The sequence below is a fragment of the Molothrus aeneus genome, chromosome 7 (assembly GCF_037042795.1).
Source record: "Molothrus aeneus isolate 106 chromosome 7, BPBGC_Maene_1.0, whole genome shotgun sequence".
Taxonomy (NCBI): domain Eukaryota; kingdom Metazoa; phylum Chordata; class Aves; order Passeriformes; family Icteridae; genus Molothrus; species Molothrus aeneus.
The window spans coordinates 19518080-19539142 of NC_089652.1; the positions used below are offsets into that span (position 1 = coordinate 19518080).

Genomic DNA, 21063 nt, shown 5'->3' on the forward strand with positions numbered 1-21063 from the left:
CTTTGAAGAGCTACTTGACAAAAAAATGGTAAGCAAGTTCTGAAGAAGAAGAAAACTGAGTGCTTTATTTTGGGCAAAGGCTGTACTAAGAGATCTGTGTCCTGTCAATATGATAGTGATGATGAGCTAATCACTCAAAAAAGATGCCATCAAGTGATACTTTTATAGTTTTAAAAACAAAGTTTAATTGTTAAAAGTTTCAACATCAAAATGCATCAACTCTATAGTAAATGAAAAAGTCCTCTCTGTCACAGGTATTTGCTAAAGATAGCTCTTTTAGGACTTTTTCATTAATGCTTGCTATTGACCTCAGATCTCTGAGAAAAACTTCCATAAAATATTTGCTTTGGAAATAAATATAAAAGCATTAAAAAAGTGGAAAATCCTTGTTATCAGAAGTCTAAACACAGTAGGTAAAACAGTAGAGCTACTAACCTTATGAACTTCTCTCTCTACCCTCTCCTCTGTCTACTAGTATAGCTTTGGCTGAAACTGGTTTTTTTTTAGGCCACATAATATTAAGCCACTTTTGTTTAAAACATTCATTTCAATTCCAAGCTAAATTTTTTTTGAGGTCTGGGATGAGAATATTTCCAAGATACCGCTGAAGAGTGAAGGATTTACATACGTTACTAAGAGGGGAAATCTGACCTTACAAACAGCCAGTTAGAATAATATTAGCTACCTATTAGTTGTATTTAACTTAACAATTAATTCATGCACATTGTTTGGAGGACAAGCCACCAATAACTAGATTGTATTGAGTGCAAGGAAGGCTAACTACTGTTGTTTGCAGTTTCACAGAGTGGAAAATTGAGTTATTGCCAAAATCTTAATCTAATCAACATTAATTATAACCCTTTAGAAATTTAAACACTGGCAAAAATTCTGTGGTTGCTGGTTAGCTAGAAAGTATCTTAAGAACTGGACAGACAAATGAACTATTTAACAGTTCCCAGTATGATGAGTATGCTGCTATAAAACTGTACAATTTGGGGACATTTTCATGCAACAAAACCAGAAGAGCCTGTCAGAACTCCCTCACCATATCACATGTCCCGCATTTTGTTTACAGTTTTGATAACTTGAAGAGGTTTAAGCGTGTGGCCAGGCAGGAGGCTCCAGTAGCATATCGGATCTCTTTCAGTATGCCAACCCATTCTTTCTTCTCATCATCATACCTGCATTTTAAAAACAGTTAGAAAATAGCTTCTTTAAATTTGAGTTTGATGCTTCAGCACACATACATGAAAAGGAGGATAGTCCACCTGTTGCAAAGGCTTGTAGCGACTGTGTGCTCAAGGGTGCCAAGAAAGGCTGCTTTTGTCCTCTACTCCAGAACAGAAAGATGTTCTTGCACACAAGCTATTCTTTTCCTGGTCCCTAAAGCTTGTTGCTGACCTGTGTCATGCTTTAAAAAAGCTTCCTCCTTAAGCATCCCTTCTGAATTTCTTCAGATTCTTGCATATAAAGTTGGGGAATTTTCCTTCCTACTGCCAACTAAAGCTTCTGAATTTACACAGGCAACTAAGAGTCGCAGCAACTCTTATATGATGTCTCATAACTGCTGCTGTGATTAGCTCAAAAACCCCTAGGAGATAGGGACTTCTCATTCTCTTGGAACATTACTCATTTGACCATCAACACATCAGTATGTACAGGCCTCTGTATATACGTGCTTTTCTGCATCACAGTGCCACAAAAGAATGTTTTTATTGGCAAGGCTAAAAATGCCAAGAGATGGCAATTTACTCTTCTAAAGAAGCTGAAGATTGTGACTTGGACTGGTCAAATCATTAGTAGGTGGAAGTAGTCATTAGATCCGGGTCTCATGTTTATTTGTTACTTTCTGACAAACTTTTTTATCTGTCAACAAATGCTTTACAGCCTGTGCTATGGATCATATTCAGAGTCAAACAGAAAAATAGCATTAGCCTCCAGTGTCTACAAACCTCAATTTTAGATAAGACCTTTGACCAGGAAAGAGTGACTAAAATGAAACTTACTTCCATATGTCAGTGACTTCACTAGGTGCAAATTCTTTAGATTCAAGCTGAATCATTGCAAAGCCTCCGATAGCATACAAAGCTCCACTTAAAGTGACTAAACTAATGGAACTTCTCTCTTGGGGAAATTCAGGCATTATCTCCCATCTAAGGATCAAAAGAAAAAGTCAAGTTAAACACAAAAGAAATATTGTAAACTGAATGCACTAAAACACTTCCCTGAGCAACAAATTCAGGTACCAAGACCATGGTTTAATAAAATGAAAAAATTCTGAGATCTATCAGCAGTATGTTCCAATGTCTCCATCCCCTCAGGGTCTTCTGCAGCTCTTAAATTACACAATTACATTGTTAAGACATCTCAGGGACAACTTCTTACAGATTCCCTGATTCAGTAATATGCTTCATAGAAAATGGCATTAGCATAATAATTGGAGTGTGTGCAGGTGCAGGAAAAACATCTACAGACCTGCTCTGTAAACTGCTGAACATGTGACTGCAGACCAAATGTCTCAGTGGGAGTATAGGTACCTGAACAGCTTTGAGACTCTTACCTCAGGGCTCCTAAAAGCCTAGATGATAAAATACTTGATTAAAGTAGCTTGAATATTGCACTCACTTATTGGTGGTCAGATCAAAAGCTTCAACAGATGCAGTAAGGCCTTCCTCAGTGACACCACCTGCAATGACAATCTTGCCCTTATGGATGGCTGTTCCAAACATCGAGCGAGGCACTTTCATTGGAGCCAGGTCTCTCCAGTCTCCTTTCTTGGGATTGTACACAAATAATCTATTAGTGCATTTCCTGGGGAGCAAAAAGAAAATTGGTGATCATTTCTAATGAACTTTTGACTTGTTGCAAGTAGATCTAATTGAGGTAGACTGTACAGGTTTATCTATACCACCTCTTTCTTATCCTGGAGAATCCTTTATTGTATCTAACCTGAGAATCCTTGCAATGTCTACAAAGCATTACTCACATCCATAGGACTAAATCAGATGTGGTTTACATTACACAAGGCTGCCATTTCACTGTACTTTTGAGGAGAAAGACAACGTCCTTTCCCAGCATATTGTATTCAGATGGATTTGTGGAGGAATATAGCAAAGGTTATGTAAAGGAAAGTTTATGATGAAGTTTTGGCTGATATTACAAACTTTTATCTTAAATATCTCCTATAAAACACTTAAAAATTACCACCCCCTGTTCAGTGTGAGTGAAAGCTTTTATTTTCCTAATGTCATACCCAATAAAGTATAACAGGTATCATAGGCAAGAAAATTGGAAAAACAGACTGTAAATCCAGGGCACCTAGGTATTTCTATCTGAAAGGAAAGAGTACTTTCAGTGAAGGTCCTCATAGCTATGTATTATTAATTTGTCTGCAGTGTAAGTAAAATTTGCCTTGGAAATAAGTATGGTTATTAAAATAGCAAGTTGGATTACAATTTATATGTAATTTACCTTATCACCAAAAAATAGATCCTTCATACCATAATGTGTTCCCCTCTGCCAGACTATTAGCAACCTTATATCAGAGATGCAGCAAAGGGAAAACCTAATTTCTGAGTGTGAGACATATTATTTATTAAGGACCAAGACGATAATGTTATTGTCATAAAAAGACTTAGAAACTCACTTATCATCAGTTTTTCCACCAAGACAATATATCAGTCCATTGTTTGAGATAGTTGCATGGCCATATACTTTGATGGGCAGTTTTTTGATCTCACCCCATTTCATTGCCCTGGAACAAGAAGATCACTGTTAGGTTTTTTCAACTAACAATGGGCCATCTACATATGTCCTCAGAGGGCATAATTGAATTTGGAACATACACAGGGTCATAGCACAATACTGAATCTAGCGACTCCTCGGTGCGAAGGTCCTTGCCTGCTATGACATAGATCTTGTTGTCTGACTCTCCCAGCCCGAAGAGACACCTGGCTGATGGCAGTGGAGGAAGGGCAACCCACTCACCAGCAATGCTATCCAGCTGAAAGAGCATCAGAACAGCAAGGGTTAGGAAAGGCCAAGAGTAAAAAATCCACACAATGAATACTATTCCACAGAATTAATCTATTGGCACTCAGTGTCCCTCACCAGCAAATCTGCTTATCTGAACAACCTGCCCTTCCCTCAGTGCAGCTAATGAATGATGTCTTCTACCCACCCATGCTTATTTGTGCTGAGATCTAGCAGAGTCAATGCCATACAACTCTCTTTGTGTCTGCTCACCCTCACTGTTTCCTTGCCTCCTTATTAAGCTCTTCTTCCTTACACAAAGGTCCCTCACTCTCAGTTCCCTATCATGCTGGAAAGAACCGGTGGTTCTTCTTCCTGCCCGAGGGAGCAGCCACTCCTGCAGTTGTGTTTAGCTGGTGTGCTCATCGCTACAGTGAGGTGCCAGACATGCTTACACAGTTCTTACTGATCAGGAAACATCACATGGCAAAGGGCACAGATGTTTCTTTTGCAATCCCTAGGGCAACAGATGTGTGTTTCATCACAAATACCCTCAAAAGTTCATGAGATCACTGAAGACACAAAAACCACTTTTAAGCAAAATAGGAACTCACTGCAGCTCCCTTGGCAACAATATTGATGTCATTTCTACTGTAGTACTCTCAGGACTCTCTCAATGAGTTAGCATCCAGTATGCTGAAAACAGCTAAGAAGAAGTAGCAGCAGGAGGACAGACGACAAAATAAACCAGGATTTTCCTAGAATAAGTACCTGTGGTACTTATTTTTTGTTTTGATCTGAGAATTTGTGATTGAACCTGAATTACCTCTAACGTTGAAAAAGAACTATTTTCTCAGACCTACTGCATATAGATTTGCTGGAATTAGTATAGGAAGGGAGGGTAAGAAGTTTGTGTGGGTGTAAAGGCATTGGATAGAAAGTAAAACAAAGTTCAGTCAAAATAAAGTTCAGAATTTAGCTTGGTGACATTCTTCTTCCAGGAGTACATTCCACAGTCAAGGTTTCCATGCTAAGTGCATCTCCCAAATTTGACAGACCACCCCTGTTGGAGAGAAAGTTTTATTGCAACAGTGAAATGTATATTGTGGACATGGATTTCCCCAGTAGCTGGATCTGGATAGGGCAATGAGAAGATCACAGAGATCACAGCTTACTTCCCAAGTCTTCAAGATGACATATTTACTGCTGATAGGGCATCAACTTGTCATGCATTTTCGAGCCAGTGGCAGCCTTGTTTTCTCCCAGGTTGCAAGCTACCAAATGCAATGCTTCACTGGTAGAAAAAGGAAGATCAGCAAGTGAGAATTGGTTTGGCACTGCATTAATATTTTGGAGAGAACAACAGCCACATGGGTAATGCAGATAAGTATTGTAACTTTAGGGAACAGCAGCAGTAAGCAAGCTTAAAGATGACAAGCAAACAAACATGATTTCAGGAAATGGATGTTGACATTTAAAGTAGAATTTTGAAAACTTCATCTATTTTTAGGATCAGTCTTGAGGTTTCATTTCTCAGAGGCCCCTTTCTAGTAGCCTGAGACTTAATCAGTTCTGGACTAAATACACATTACTACATCAATGTGTTATTTCTATTGGAAGAATATTTTTGTAACAAGTTTTTCACTTCAGTGATTAGTGTTTTACACCTACATAAGGAAATGAAACAGTGTTAGTCCCTCCCCCACAAACTAAGACTTCCCTCTCATTGATGTAACAAGTGTCTGAAACCAAGTCTTTTATTGTGTGTGAAATGAGCGAGCCATACTCCTTTAAACAATATTTGCAGTTTTTAATATCTGAAGGCTTCAAAATTTTATCACTGTTTATAACTGTGCTTTATTTCATATTTAAACAGGACTTACTTTTACTCTTTTAGGCCACCAGTGTGCCTAAAGAGAGGACGTGGCCAGCAGCATATTGCATAATTCAGCACAAAATAGTTTAAATATACACCAAAGCATGTAGCTAAAAACACAACAGACTTAGTTTATGGTATAAGCATGACAAACTGCATTTTTGCTAATTTTCCTGAAATATATTGTGGAGTTACAGTTAGCACTAATCAGCCTTGTATTATACAGATTTACAAAGATATACAATTACACTCAGTTGAAACATGGTATTTAGTGTACTGACACTGACAGTTTGCCAAGGAAAAAACCTTCTGCCTCTAAATTACCTATTTATATGGCCCTTAGGCTTTTAAATGTAGATAGGACAAAAAGGACTTTTGCAATTTAGTAGCAGAAATTGCACTTAAAATACACACATTACTGCTGTCATGAAAGTATTTTAGATGCAAAAAAGAAAGACATCTCATCAGATCTAAACCAGCTAAAGCACTCCAACTTTCATCAGAGTTAACAAAAATACACAAAAAGTATTTTAAAAAATATTATTAGACCTAAATTTAGACATCTGCACCATGAAAAATCTGGGCCTTAATGAAAAGCAGTGCCTAGACAGAATATACTAATCTTTTTAATATTTTCTGAGATGTCACCAGCAGTTAATCTTGAAAAAGAAGATGCAAGGCCCTCAGTTTCATTTCTGTCTCTGAGACAAAAATAACTCTCTCTAGATACTTCTCTCCATCACCATACAAAGACACTAGACAACCCACTTGCAGACAGAACACTCTTCAGTAACCCTCATAAGCACCTATTATTATACCAACAAATATAAAGTTTGTACCTGGAAGAAGTATGACTGGAAAGGCTGATCCTTGTTCTCCTCTTCCACATAGAGTCCTCCAACAATATAGACCTGATTTTGTTTGGTGACTATACTGGAATGATTTCTGGGAATCTGTTCTGCGAGGGCTGCTAGGTAGCATTCATTTTCAAGAGGATCATAAGCTACTGCAGCAGTGTCATTAACCAGAAGAATCAGGTCTTTGACAAACATGCCATGCCTGGGAAGGTCATTTAGGTAGCCAGGCAGTAAGTCTTCATCTCCTACATCACCATTCACCTCCCCTTTGGCTGACTTTTCTGTGATTTTGCTAGAGTCAGGCAGTTTTCCAGCAAAAGCATCCTTAATAATCTTAACTTTTTTCTGAAGGTCTGAGTTGCTTTTAATTATATCATCCTTCTCAACCTGTTCTTTGAAATATTTTTCTGGCATTAGACGAAAACGTATGCAGTCAAAAATTTCCCCCAGGCTCTTTACTCTGTTCTCCTTGTCTGTTCGGACCCATCTCATTACTGCTTCAAATACCAGTTCTTCCTTCTCTACGTTTAAACTGTCAGGTGAAATAACTGAGATAAGTTCATGAGGGGCAAGCTGCATGAAGTCCTCTTCTTTGCAGATCTGCACAAAATGATCTGAAACAAAATCACGGGCAGAAAATGCAAGTCTCGGGCAGTCAAGCAGAACACCTAACCGAAGGATGGCCAGACAGTTACCAACAGCAAGCCTCTTCTGAAGGTAGGAGACACACACAGTGAATACAGAAGGGATCTGAAAGCGGCTGGCCAAAGCAAAAATATCTTGCACATTAGAATCATTGAGATCAATACTTGCTGAATAAAGGTATTTGACAATCATATCCAGGATGTTGGGGTCAACATTATCTAGAACTACTTCCTTCTTTTTCTCTTCATTTTGCTCAGATAAGAAATACTCACGAAAATAAGGGCTACATGCCGACAGAATCAGTCTGTGGCAGGGCAGGCTTCTGTCACCAGCTTTTAGAGAACAATCTACAAACTTTTTCTCTTCAAGGAGTTCCTTGAGGCCATCCTGAAGGAGGGTGGATTGGTAAAGTCTGAGCTCTTCAGTGAGTTCCCTTTGGGAATCCATTTCGCAAACACTTGGGAAAGGGGAGGGAGTAGAAAGCTTTAGCTGTTGTCTCCCCAAGGGTTTGTCTGTAAAAAAGGCAGACCAATGTGCTTTTTGCCCTGCTTGAAGCCTCTGCAATTTAATCTCACTAGCTAAATATAGGTACATACTCTTACAGGTCGGAATTTGGGATGGACGGTTTGGAAAAACAGAGTTGCTCTTGCAGCTGTCAAAGACTGAAAGAAGCAACTGTTGCTCTTAGTCACTATGGTCAGGTTTTGCCATCATTCTCCACATTGAATCAGTAAGATTATGTGCAATGTAATAAATTATTTGACATGAGTAAGGACAGCAGAATCTGATCCTCAGTGAGACAGCTATGAGCAAGATTGTACAGATATATGTTACTAAATATTCTGAAATAGAAATATTATTAATCGAGTAGTCAGTTTTAACTACTGCTCACTTTTTCAGAGTTGCTTAATACAGCTCATTGCTGCAGTCATAAAGATACTAAAAAACTCTATAACTTTGTATTGATCACTCTTGTTTTAAGATAATTTTTATACACAACCATATCACATATACAATTTCTTCAGATATTCAGGTTTCAAAATTTTGGGCTGCTTCTTAATATCCATTTGGTTTTAAACCAAACACTACTGTTTAGACATAAAATATGTGTTATTTCAGGTAAAGTTTTGCTTTCCAAAATAATTCAAATTGAAATCTCCACCCATATGGTAAAATGTTCTTTGAATGTAATGGAAACAGGATCAAAATACAAAATACAACTACTTGAATGCAAGATTTACAACAATATATAATAATATCAAAGTTTATTGAAGTAATGACTGCTTTTCAATATAGGTTGTATTTCATTAAAGTATATACTTTGAAAGATTTTCTACAAACACCAGTATTACATTCGCACCAGAGCTACTTTAACAGTCAGCTGCTGAAACAACAGCTGAGGGGACAGCTCATTTGACTTTTTCCATTTATAGAAAACAGCACAGAGGTTTTATCTCACTAGAAAACGTAACAGCTGTGTCTTCCTTTAAACAATAAATGACTCATTAACACATAACATCATAAAAGGTCTAATGACTCACAGAAGCTATTTGCATGTGCCCTGTTTTCTAGATCATTGCTTCAAAAAGTGCTCTGGCAAAAACAAACAAACAAACAACAACTGTATGAGGATATCTGGATTACAATTAAAACTTGGAATAATACATGCTGAACATTTAGCAAAATTATGAAATATGAAAGCTATTATTTGGAACAGGATTGCTTTTGCTTAAAGCTATCAATAACACAGCCAATATGCCTACATACAAAATGTTCCCTGTATGATGGTATTTCTGTGTTGCATATCATTAAACAAGTTATGGAAATGTAATTCAAACAATCATTTTGGGAAAATACATCACTCTGTATAAATACATGAATACTTGAAATTGAGCATCAAACTGCATACCTCACACTGCCCTGTCTCAAGCAGTGGTCTCCATGTTCAGAAAAAGAGGAGGCTCCTTTTTCTGACATAGTGCTGTGTAAAATAGCAAGCAGTGCCTGGTCCTGGCAGCCAAAGGGCAATACATAAACAAAGAAGCCATGAAGTTATAAAAAAATGGTGGCTACCCGCCATAAAATGGTGTCTGAAACACCATGGCCGAATTTGCACTGTCAGGGGAGGGAGACAGAGGGCAATCCTGAAAACAGCGGAGGTTACAAGTGTGTCAATGGCGCTGCCACGCCATTTGTAGGTGGTGTGGAGGGACCCCCAGGTGCTCCCAGTCTCACAGACAGAGGGAATGGTCCCTACAGCGGGGACCGAGCGGCCTGCAGGGGGCAGCGCTTCCCGCAGCAGCCTCAGAGGGGCTCTCCTCCCACTGCTTACACAGGCAACACAGGAAATGCACCGCTTAAGCGTACAAGGTTTTTGAGTAACCTTTCTTTTATGACATAGCCTGAGGGCTTATTATATAATATTTGCCTGCTCTTTAGCTTTGGCATGTTCTTTCTCTACTACTCCGATATTTCTAAATTATCTTCTACAGATCTAAATCCAGCGAGAACAGAGTTCTTCCCTGCTTAAGAAACAAACGTGCCACTCTAAATCAGGTCATTACTTCCCAGAGTCCCTGGAGTGTGAATCCATCCTTTAGCTTCTCTATTGCGAGTCCCAGTTCTTCTGAAAACACAGGCTCCCGATCATGTTGCTTTTTGAATACATGACATATAAGAGAAAATAAAATAAAGCAGAAGGCACTTTTTAATTTCATTATCCCATTTTATCAACAGGAATTTGATAGTATGAAAAAGTATCTCCTTACCTTGTTTTCATCAGCAAAATAAGCCTGCAAAGGAAAACAAAAGAGAACTATGAAAACAAGAGTCTAAAAACCACATCTGCTAACAATTCCTTGGGGTCAAAACTGTATTGAGTAGGTCTTCCATAAGAATGCAGTCTACATGGGTTTTACTTCTATGTTAAAATAATTTACAGAAGGGTTCAAACAGGATTTTCTGTTTTGGATTATAGATTAGATACCACTGGATTATGGTATTTTTAATTAAATACCAACCTTTGAAATTTCCATCATAATAAAGAAAGACTTTTTAAATGGCAACATTTTTGTATTACATTTGTTACACTGACAAACACTTTATAGGGAATATTAATATGAAGACAAACTGACAGCATCCTGGTATTTTTTTGCCTCATGTGCAGCAGCTTTTACTATTCAACATCAAAAACTAGCTTAAAATGTATAATATCAAAATTCAGTTGACATCATACTCAATCTAAGAAAAGAACATAGAGTAATAGAACAACTCCATAAACAGGGACGTGGGAAAGAGATACCATCTTTCCTATTCTGTGTGGGTGGAAATTAAGGCTCAAACTTTTAGGGATATCAGATCTCCAAAAATATCCACACTCTAGAAATCTCTGGACCAGCAGGTTCTAGATGTTATTTCCAAAAATGAGCCCAGTCTTGCTTCAGCTGCCCCTGTGGACTGGTGAGGGGCAGCAAAGAAAGCACTTTCCTGCGGCATCAAGTATTGTGGAATATTGGTGTGTAGCTGCTCCTTGGGTCCTGGGCAACCTGAGCCTCTCCAGCAACAAACTTCTAACCATTTTCAGCTTCCAGTTTTTGTTTGAGAATATACAAAGCACAGTTATTTAGTTCAGGTGATAAAGGCACCAACAAAGCAAACAGATCTCCATTTAAGGAGAAGGTATTTCTTCAACTGTGCTGAAGATTGAATAAAAATGTGCAAAAATGAAAAGAAATAAGCCAAAAAGCTAGGAAAGAGGGAAAGGAAAAAACAAGAGCTTATCTGTGTTAGTAAGAGGCTGCAAAATTAAAAGGAGTGGAAATAACACTCATGCTAGGCCTGTTAATTTATCTAATTTCAGAGATTGGTCAATACATCAAGGCTAACACTTGAAAACATGTGCCATCTACCCTTGCAGTCAATCATGGAACCAAGTGTTACTGGGTTGCACATCAAGTTTGGAAATTTGTTGAAAGAAGGTCAATTAAGTAACGTCATGCATTTTAAAGTAAATTTTCCCAAAATACTGGGAGACATAATAATGTAAAATTATTGCTGCCTTTCTAAAAATATTCCAAGTTTGAATCTTTGATAAATGTTGAGCATATAGATATCACCATCTATTAGTCTGCTTTAAGAGAAGGTGAATTATTGTTTCAATATAATTATCTGATTATATTGTACTGCTGATTTTCAAGCCATTCCCAATTTTAATGTGTTGAGGAACTACATACAAAAATTCTTTTAAATATCTACTAATATTTCTTTTGAATAATATTTGAATTATAGTTTGTTCTTAAAGAACAAACTATTATTCAAATATTATTCATATTAAGAATATATTTAAAGAATTAATTAAGAATTCATATACAGAATAAATTCTTGTAATAATCAGGATGTTTAATAAAAGGCATGTAGATGTGTTTTAAATATAGAAAGTACAGTTGCAGCTTATCTTTAACAGAGGATTACAGCTGTACATTGCTTAAATCTGAATAACCAAACAGGAATGATTCTATTTTTCTGTTTTTTTTGTGGAGCCCCTTACCACAAAAGCATCTGTATGTTCATCAGCTTCTATTTCCACATCATCTGGAACCTGCTCCACTGTTAGGTCTTCAAGGGGTTGGGGCTGCAAATTGTAACATTGTAGTAAGTAAATTCACATATCTAATATATTTAATATATTTTTATTATTGTTAACACAGTATTGTATCTAATTTAAAATAAATAAATGGAGTACCTTTTCTTCCATCTCATAATCCACTCCAAATATAGGATTAGCTGAATAAACTTTGTGAAGCGAATTAATTTCTTTCACTGCCTCCTGTAGTTTCTCTACAGGGTCTATTTTAAAACCAAGTACATATCCTCCACTCTATATAACAGAGAAAAAAGACAACATCTGTTTATTAGTCTTACTTTTTAAACACTTTTTTCTCCTTGATAGTGATTTCCAGTTAAATGATAGCAATTTTCAGCTTGCTGAGAAAACTTGAATCATGGGTGAAATAAAACAATGACAATGCTTCTCTATGAGGTAGATAAACTTTTAACCATTAGCCTGTCATATAAAAGGGGAACAAACTCCTTATACAGAAAACCACAAGCAAACAAGGGTGAGACAAATTCAGAAGTGATATTAATGTTTTATTCCCGGCTATTCAGCAAATGCTGAGTCTCTTAGGTCTTGATGCTGTTATTAAAGAAGCTTTCAGATACACAGAAATAATGAAAAAGATTTAAAAGAGTGGTCTTAATTAACTACAGAATTAATTAGATCCCAAAGATAATCTGTCAGAAGACAGTGTATTTGACAGTTATAAGCTAGTCATGCTGGCCTATTGTTGCTTTGCTTAGAGAAACTGTAACTCCCAATAGCCATATTGACCAAAACATACACTTAAAGCAGTGCAGAGAACTTTCTTAGTTTTCAAAAGGCCACACAGAAGAAATGCTCTATGTAACTTAAAAGTAGACCCATGACATCTCAAAATTAGAGAAATATTGTATATTTGTATAATAAAAATGTAATCAATAGAAAAAGACTATTAAAGCTTCTTACCTGCTGAGAACTCTCTATCACAAGAGCCAAGCCAAACTTTGAGTCTCTCATTTTTATTGAACGCTAATGATAAAGAGGTATAACGCTGTTAAAAACTTTGTAATTACTGGGTAAAAATCTCATTTCAGTTTCTTTTTTACAGTGTAATATTTACAATTACTGGCTCTGGAAGCTTGGCTACCAGCATTCCCTCCCATTTACCATTACAAATCTGAACCCCTGAAACCTCAGGGAAAAGTGTTTTATTAGAAATGGTAACAGTGGTAACAGTAAATTTCTGAACATCAGGTTCACAGATCATGAATCCCAGTGTATGTAGGTGGCATGAAGCATCAGAATAAATATTAAAAAGTTTGAAATACAAGCCATTTTCAACACCTGAACCTGCCCAGGAAATCCTCCAACTAATCTGGACAGAAAAGAAAATATACCCTGTGGTTGATGCTGGAAAAACTAAGTTCCTCTCTGAATGAGAGATATGAAATAAAATTTTGGTAACCTGGGAGTTTTAACCAAAGACTTGAACATATGCTGTTTCATTTTGAAAATGGTTGTTGTAAGATACTTACAATTTGTAGATATGGTATGCTGACATTAAAGCTGTCATTCATATTTGCATGCCAAACTATTCTCACATTAGTAATAAAAAATGTTCCCAAATTTCCCTATTAAAGAAAAGTTATGTTAGAATTGCTTTAAGGACAGAGCTTTTTTTCCCAAACATGATGATTACTGCTACCCATTTACATATAAGCAAGATACAGCTTCATATTTTATTCAGTAAAAGCCTGATTCTTCCCTACCAAACCCAGTTGAAATGTTTCTATTGATTGCAAGGAAGCAGGATCCTATCTTTAACGGCTGTGTGAATCTGAGTAATGAAAATAGCTGTGAGCACCTACTACTGCAGCAAAGCTGGATCAAGTCACAGCCCAGCCAACCTCATGGGAATACATGAAGCATCTGAGTGTTATTAACTGTACAGATCTGGAATTGGCAGAAAGCGTAAGTATAAAGGCATGTGGTTAAACTTAGGTAATTGAGGAGATGTGTGCCAAGGGAATGTAGAGGAAAGAACTTTTTAGCTTGTCAGAGTGGATCATATTTCTATTCTGGACTAAAATTGCACAGACAGAAATATCAGCTCCTGTTTTGTTTCACTGCTCCGGGAAATGCTTGCAACTAGTGCCTTGTAAAATAATAAATGCTTTCTATTTTTATCTTAAAGTTTTTCATTTTTTTAAGACACAGAATCCCCGCCAGTATTTTCAATTTTCATTAATCAAAAGACAATAGACAATATAATCTTACTACTGTTTAGTCAAAGCTGCATGTAAATATACAAATGTTCAGCAGAGCACTTCAGAAACATGATTTTCTTTCAGTATCATACAGAGCTTTAGACTCCTAAATACATCTTTTTAACAAAAATTGTATATCTAGTTCCTTGCATATTAGCCAGGTCATGCAGACTTCAGATTACCAAAAGGAGATCTTGTTGTAGTGAGTAGCAAATATATGGGATCAGTTTCTCTGCAGGCATCAGCTCATGAACAGCATTAGGGTAATTCCTTGGAGGTTACAAAACTACAGGAGTACAATTGCTAGATGAAAGCTGAAACATTTTCACTTTTCTGTAGTCAGCATATTCTGATTCTTTACTATACCTGGTCACTTGATAAATTCCAAACTCCATTGACTTTATCATATATTTGTTCTTGTGGTAACAATCTCAGTTGCTTGTTTTGAATCAATGCACTTCTCAGCTTCAGATCACGATACATTTTGGAAGTTTCATAAGCTCTGCAAAAAATATAAAATATGTATTAGTTTATACATAGTTCTGTTTTTCTACTATCTTTACCTTTTGTTTCAATACAGATATGAAATGTATATTTTCAGCTTTTTTTATCACCACATTGCACAAAAGTGAGAGTATTATTACAAATTTTTCAACATAATTAAGTATATTCCAGCTTTCCTTAATGAAATTATCTTTAAACTTAAGACAGGTTTTTGACAACTTTTTGATCTCCTGTACTGTTCATGTCTATAGTTTTTTTTCCTTTTCCTTAAGTCAGTCATCACCCAGCCTCTATTACAAAGCATAAGTTCTCTGGGTCCTATGCTACACATAGCATGGACATTAACAATCCTTTATTTTTCAGTGCCAGTTAAATCACACACATCCAATACATATGTCAGTATTCCATAGCTCTTAAATAGACACCCATGGCAATGTATTCTGCACACATTCATTCAGATGACTTGTCTTTAGATGGGAAGCATGTAGTGTTTTGTAGTCAATGAAGAGTTTGGACCAGGATTTAACTCTTCATTTCCTTTACATGGTCTGAAATTACAGGAAATTATTGCAGACACAAATTATAGCTAGAAAATACACACTGAAATTAGCTCCATCATACTCTTATTTGTTCAGATAGTTTATACACACGAAGTGTATAAATTGTGATCAATAACTAGCGAAATACACATTAATTTTCATTATGTGCAGCTATCTACTAAAATTTGTGATCACACTCCTCCTTCCTTTCAGAGATTGTTCTCTTTAGGGAAAGTTTTCTGAATGTTGAATATGGACATATATTGTGTCTATCAGCAGTTGTAATCACCCATATTTGAGTCCTTGATCAAACACTATTTTAAGTACACTACCTGTGCACAGCAATAACTGAAGTGAAGAGTCTGGGACTGCCAGGAACAACATTGGTAAATATGAACTCAAAGCGAGTATTGTTACATTTAGTCAATATATACAGAGCTTCTGTCTGCCCTCGTAATTTCTGTAAGGAAAAAATGAATTTTTACATTTTGGCAATATAGTAGCTTGATTGTACAAATAATAAATAATCTTCAGATGTTGTCTAAGTTATTGTTTTAAACAGTGTTTATGGAGGTGCAATCCTGATCCTACCATTAATCTACCGCTGTCTTCAACTGAACTTATTTTTCTTTTTGATCAACTAGCAGTTCCATCAACAGTAAAACTAATGCAGCCTGCCTGCTCTACATTTGCAGTAATATGACTGAAACTGTATTTTTGGTTCTGTTATCATATGGTTGCCCAGGAAATCTACATCATCTACCTGCTAGTTCTTTGTGGCAGGTCAAACAAACAGCTTCACAGTTGCATGCAATTCCATTCAGGCTATGTATTTGAGAACTCTCCACTTTAAAAACAAAACTTTCGTTACTACTCTTTACTGTTCTTGCAAGTAAACTTTCAGATTACTGTTGATACAGTGCAGCAAACATAAGCAACTAGTTACAGTTTCTTTTATTATTTTTAAAAGTATTTTTTGGAACTTACTGAGTTGGCAGTTCTTGTAGTTATATTTATAACGCAGTTGTAACCGACAGCTTAAAAGTCAAGGGATAAAAAAACATTGTTTTGAGAACAAGAAAAATAACAGTCAAAATTACAAAGAATATTACTGAATTTTTTAGTGCAGCTTTGGATGCTATGTGTGAGAATTACACTTTGTGGTTAATACTCTGGGTCCTCATCACAACCCTGAAGACTAATTTAAGCTAGAAAGGATCTGGGAAGGTTCTTTGGTCAAGTGCTCTTCTCAAATCAGGACCAATTCTGGCTGCTCAGTGTACTATCCAATTCAAGAAATATTTCCACAGAAGGGGATTGCACACTGAACACTGGAAATAATTTGTGTACAAAGGAATCGCATCCTGCACCTGTTTAAGCATTTTAAATTAAATATGAGCAAAACTCTCACTGCTCGTACAGTTTTAACTCATACAGTTAAAATGAGAAACTTATCCAGAGTTTACAGTACTAAAACTGGAAAGGCAGGTACTTGTGGGGAATAAATAGAGAAATGCAGAATGTGAATAAGCAGGTGGCAACAGGAGCTACAAGTAAAGCAATGTATGATGAAGCTCAAATATTTTTTTCTAAAAAACCACATGAATCCCCACATCGGCCAAATGAAAAATATGCCTGAAGAACTGTTCAACTTCTTTTCTGAGAAATTAACATAGAATATTGAGTATTACTATTTTGCCATGAATTATCATCTCAGTTCCTATATTATAAAGAGATTCATTAGTAACAGTTCACTGTTTCAGACTTTCCAGAGCAACACAACTATACTTCAGCATTCTGTACTGAAATCAGTACTTTGTGAAGGAACAGCAAGGCACCACAAAGGAAACAGAAGGTAATACTTACAGAGGTTGACTCTGGGCAGTGACAGTGAGCGCCAAATGATCCGCAAATTTGTCACAAGCAGTTTGCCTGGAGATAAAGAGTGTAGCTATTTTTAATCTAAATAAATTCCATTAAATGAAATGCTCTGAAACAACAGGATATTCCTTCCTCTTGATGGGAAAAAGAAAAAAGCACAGGACACTCCATCAGAAAAATCACTAAACCACTAAACACTTAAATGCTTAAAATGCTAGCAGAGAAAATCCAACAAGGAACAAATTAAACAATTTCTATTATATACCAGCATTCCTCAGAATCAAACCAAGAGCAGTTATTGATTCCAATCCAGATGCTTATAGGAAAAATGTAGACACAATTAATGCAGAACTGCTTTGGTGAGGAGAAGGGGAAGGCAGTGGGTTAACTATCACAGCAGTGTTCATGAAAAACCTCACCCCTTTGCCATATGCAAATTTATTCCATTCTGGACCCTGGAGAGCAGTACATCCAACCCCCTTGAAGGGTCATCTCAGCATGCTGGCAGCTTCAGCCCCTGCCCACTACGTATTCCTTACTTCAGTGAGTTAATTCCTTACTTCAGATTCAGTTAAAAACAGGCTGGGACAAACTAAGCATTAAAGAGGATTACAGCAGAACAGCACCACACTGTTTATAAATGGATTGTTCCTACAAGGCTTTCAATTCTAAGCAAATTCTGAGTCAAGAATCACCTTCCCACATCTTTAAAGAAAACATTCCAAGGCAGATGTGAGAAATAGGCAGGATCTCTTCTGTGCAACAGAGCACTGATACAGAGTGCATTGGGAACCTTCCACAGCTTTCATAAACCTACACAGATTAAAGAGTAGAAAATTTACAATTTCCCTGAGTATGCAGTTACCTCTGTCTCCGTTGTTTCCTTTGGTATCTTCAACAGACTCTAAGCAGTCTATAAGGACCTCTCCAGGTCTCATTTTCATTTGTCTAAAAAAAGGAAAAATAATTAATTTAAGGCCATTTTTATTTCCCTGCTTTGCTTTCCTCTGTTTTCTGCTCAGTACATCATGCAATGAAAAATCCACACATGCACACAAATCAACTTTACATATCTGAAATTATCACTACATTCACAGATGAAAAATATGAATATCTTTATGATTACCATATAACAGCAAATAAATAATTATGTAGCAAGTGTGACCATGAAAACTATACCCCAAAATAAGGACAAAGTGTGTGAAAATGGAGGGAAAAGCAAAAAAAAACCCACTTGTATTCATGTAATTTTTTGGGGACAGAGTTTATTGCCTCTTGATGTAGATTCAGGTCATAAGGAGTGGAGCTAGGCTCAGGAAAGAAGAGATTCCAGCAAAAGAAATATCAGATGCATAAGGATATGTGAAATGCTCTGCTAAATTTTCCACAAAGGGTGCGGTTTGGCTTTTTGTTTGTTTGGCTTTTTTTGTGAGGTCTTCTATTTATTTCTTTGTATTATTATTTTGCTTTATTTAACTAACCACTTAATTACGTAACAACCAATGCAGTGTGATTTTTTGCTGTACTTTAGTCGTATTGTCAAAAGCGGCAAAAACTCTCCATGAGTGGCATGACAGAAACAAAACGTATTATTAAGACACGACTTTCGTGGAATACTGCCCAGCCGCCCCGTTTGCCAAGCCCTGCTACCCATGAGTGCCACCGTCCCCGCAGGCACACGCCTTCAGCTTGGTTGTACTTCTCAGTGCTAGAAAAGCTCAGCTGGGAAAAGTATGCGCCCTTCCCTCAGTCCTCCAGCGTCCAATCTTTCGTTTGGTTTTATTTTCTTTTTATAGACTGGAAACGGTGCGTGGACCCCACCCAGCAAGCACAGACCGCCCCGTGCCATCCGGCCCCGCCCGGCCAGGTGAAGCCGCCCTTGCTCCGCCGCCGCCACACCGGGGCGCTCCCGGCACACGCTGGGGCGCTCCCGCCGTGCACCGCGCCCACACCAGTGGTCGGCCTCAGCCGCGGAGGCAGCGCTCAGCCAGCCGCCTGTCGGCGCCGGGCGGGCCCAAGAGCGGCGCTGTGAGGGCAGGGCGGGGCCGGGACACGGACACGGACACGGACACGGACACTCACTGCGGGGAGATGTCGAAGCGGACATCCCTGTCCTCCCACAGCACGTCCAGCACCCCGCTCATGGCCGCCACCCGCCCCGACGAGTCCGCGCGCCGCCCTGGCAACGGCGTGGGGGGGGAGGGGGGGGGAAGGTGGGGGGAAGGTGGGTGGAGTCTCGCTCTCCCGCGGCGGCCGGGATTGGCTGCGGCGCCGCACGCGGGGAGCGCGCGCGCACTCGCGCCCGCCCTGGCTCCTCCCCCGGCTCGACTGAGGGGCTCAAACACAAAAGCTGAGGGATCCTGGCGTTCTCGGTGGTGCAGCCTTGAGTCCTGGGGATGTGCGGGACTGGGTGTTTCTATGGTGGTTTTGGGTTTATTTTAAAATTGATGAGGTGTGTCATTTTTAATTTGGAATGACTTGAAAACTGTATCCAAATTTTAATTGCAGTGCCCTGCCACTTTAAAATTTAAAAACCCCCAGCAAACTGCAAAAAAGATTCATAAGAAAAAAATTTGTCCTTTGGTAGTTCTTCCCCTAAAGCTTGTCCCTGGGTTGGCGAGGAGCCCGTTGCACCCATTCGGAAATGGACACCCGCTGGATGAAATTAAGCAGCGGGCGGAAAATGCCCCGACCTCCCTCCGTGAGGAGAGGAGCTGAGGGTTCTGAGAGCACAAAGGAGGGAGGGTGTTTTAGTTGAGGCCAAACTCCGCTTTTTGTTGAAATGCTTGACGTTACCATTTGCTCAGGAAAAAAAGCCAAACAAACCACACAAATCCAACTAAAAATGATCAATGAGTGCATAATCTGAGATGTTTGGCCTTGATAAGGGCTGTGGCAGAAATCTGGTTATGTTGTGAGAAGCACATGACACTGTGAATGTCATTTAGCTGTGAGGTAAGTTTTTAGTCCTGTAAATGTACCATAATCCATTTTCTGGCCTGGCAGTAAAACCAAAAATGTTTTATTAGAAATAAGCTTTAAAGTATATTAAATAACAGGAAATTCAACATATACAAGCAGATATAAATGTAAAAAGTAATATCACAGTGGCAGACAATAAACTGTGCCGTTTAATGTTTTAAACATAAGTTTAAATAGTTAACTAAGGAAGATGAAAATATTAAAATGCATTTAAAAATTAGACTTGGCTTTCAGAAGAGAAACACATTGGAAGAACCATTTTAGACATGAACTAACCCAACACAGTAATGCCAGTTATTGGTATATTCACTCATAGAAATCTGTCAATGTGTTTTAACTGTAATTGTTCTGGATCTTGGCTAGCTAATAAAAACTGAGGAGAGTTTACTGAAAATGAGAAGGATGAAATGTACCTGTGATGTGCTTGGGGAAGGTGGGTAACTGAACCACCTCCCCTTCAGCTTGGTTGTACTGGTCTCTCGGGACCCAGAGAGCATGTAAGCCACAAGTTGATGCATTTGTTGTATTTATCTGTATTATGTAGTACTCTGCATGTCACTTGGAAGTTGATGTTTTGTGCTTTAGATAGTAAAATACTATTTGTGAGAATAGTTCCATTTAAAAGAAGTGAAGCTTTCATTGCAGAATCCATGCCAAATATTAGATTTCCATTACAAAGGGAAAAGAACTTACATAATGACCAAGGATTGGTTTCCAAAGCAATATATGTAGTTTAAAATAAGGTCTAGTTAGTGATTGTACAATGCTAGTATTTAAAGATCTAGGTGAAGGAAGGGCAACTGCTATGACAAATGCTACACTGGTCTAACTATAACTGAGTAAAAAAGGAAATTTTGTACTCTTGAAAATGTTGAAAATTTGCTATTTTGTTATAACCCCTATGCCATAGAATAAATACTAAAAGTATTTAAGTATGCTTGCA

At 37.8% G+C, this 21063-nt stretch overlaps 2 protein-coding genes across 2 annotated transcripts; both read right to left on the reverse strand.

Annotated features, from left to right (window-relative positions):
• Positions 1–166: 166 nt before the first annotated feature.
• Positions 167–8246, reverse strand: KLHL41 (kelch like family member 41). The gene is made up of 6 exons (XM_066553097.1): positions 6688–8246; positions 3846–4003; positions 3647–3754; positions 2626–2811; positions 2007–2153; positions 167–1181 (listed from the first exon to the last, which is right to left on the reverse strand). Exons 1-6 carry the CDS (start codon positions 7942–7944, stop codon positions 1070–1072), a joined length of 1968 nt encoding a protein of 655 aa, XP_066409194.1. The 5' UTR covers positions 7945–8246; the 3' UTR covers positions 167–1069.
• Positions 8247–8598: 352 nt separating this feature from the next.
• Positions 8599–19325, reverse strand: BBS5 (Bardet-Biedl syndrome 5). Its single transcript, XM_066553098.1, has 12 exons — positions 19221–19325; positions 18004–18086; positions 17124–17189; positions 16245–16294; positions 15590–15717; positions 14581–14716; positions 13483–13578; positions 12914–12976; positions 12092–12226; positions 11897–11980; positions 10119–10142; positions 8599–10004 (listed from the first exon to the last, which is right to left on the reverse strand). The coding sequence occupies exons 1-12, from the start codon at positions 19280–19282 to the stop codon at positions 9903–9905; spliced, it is 1029 nt and encodes a 342-aa protein (XP_066409195.1). The 5' UTR covers positions 19283–19325; the 3' UTR covers positions 8599–9902.
• Positions 19326–21063: the final 1738 nt, after the last annotated feature.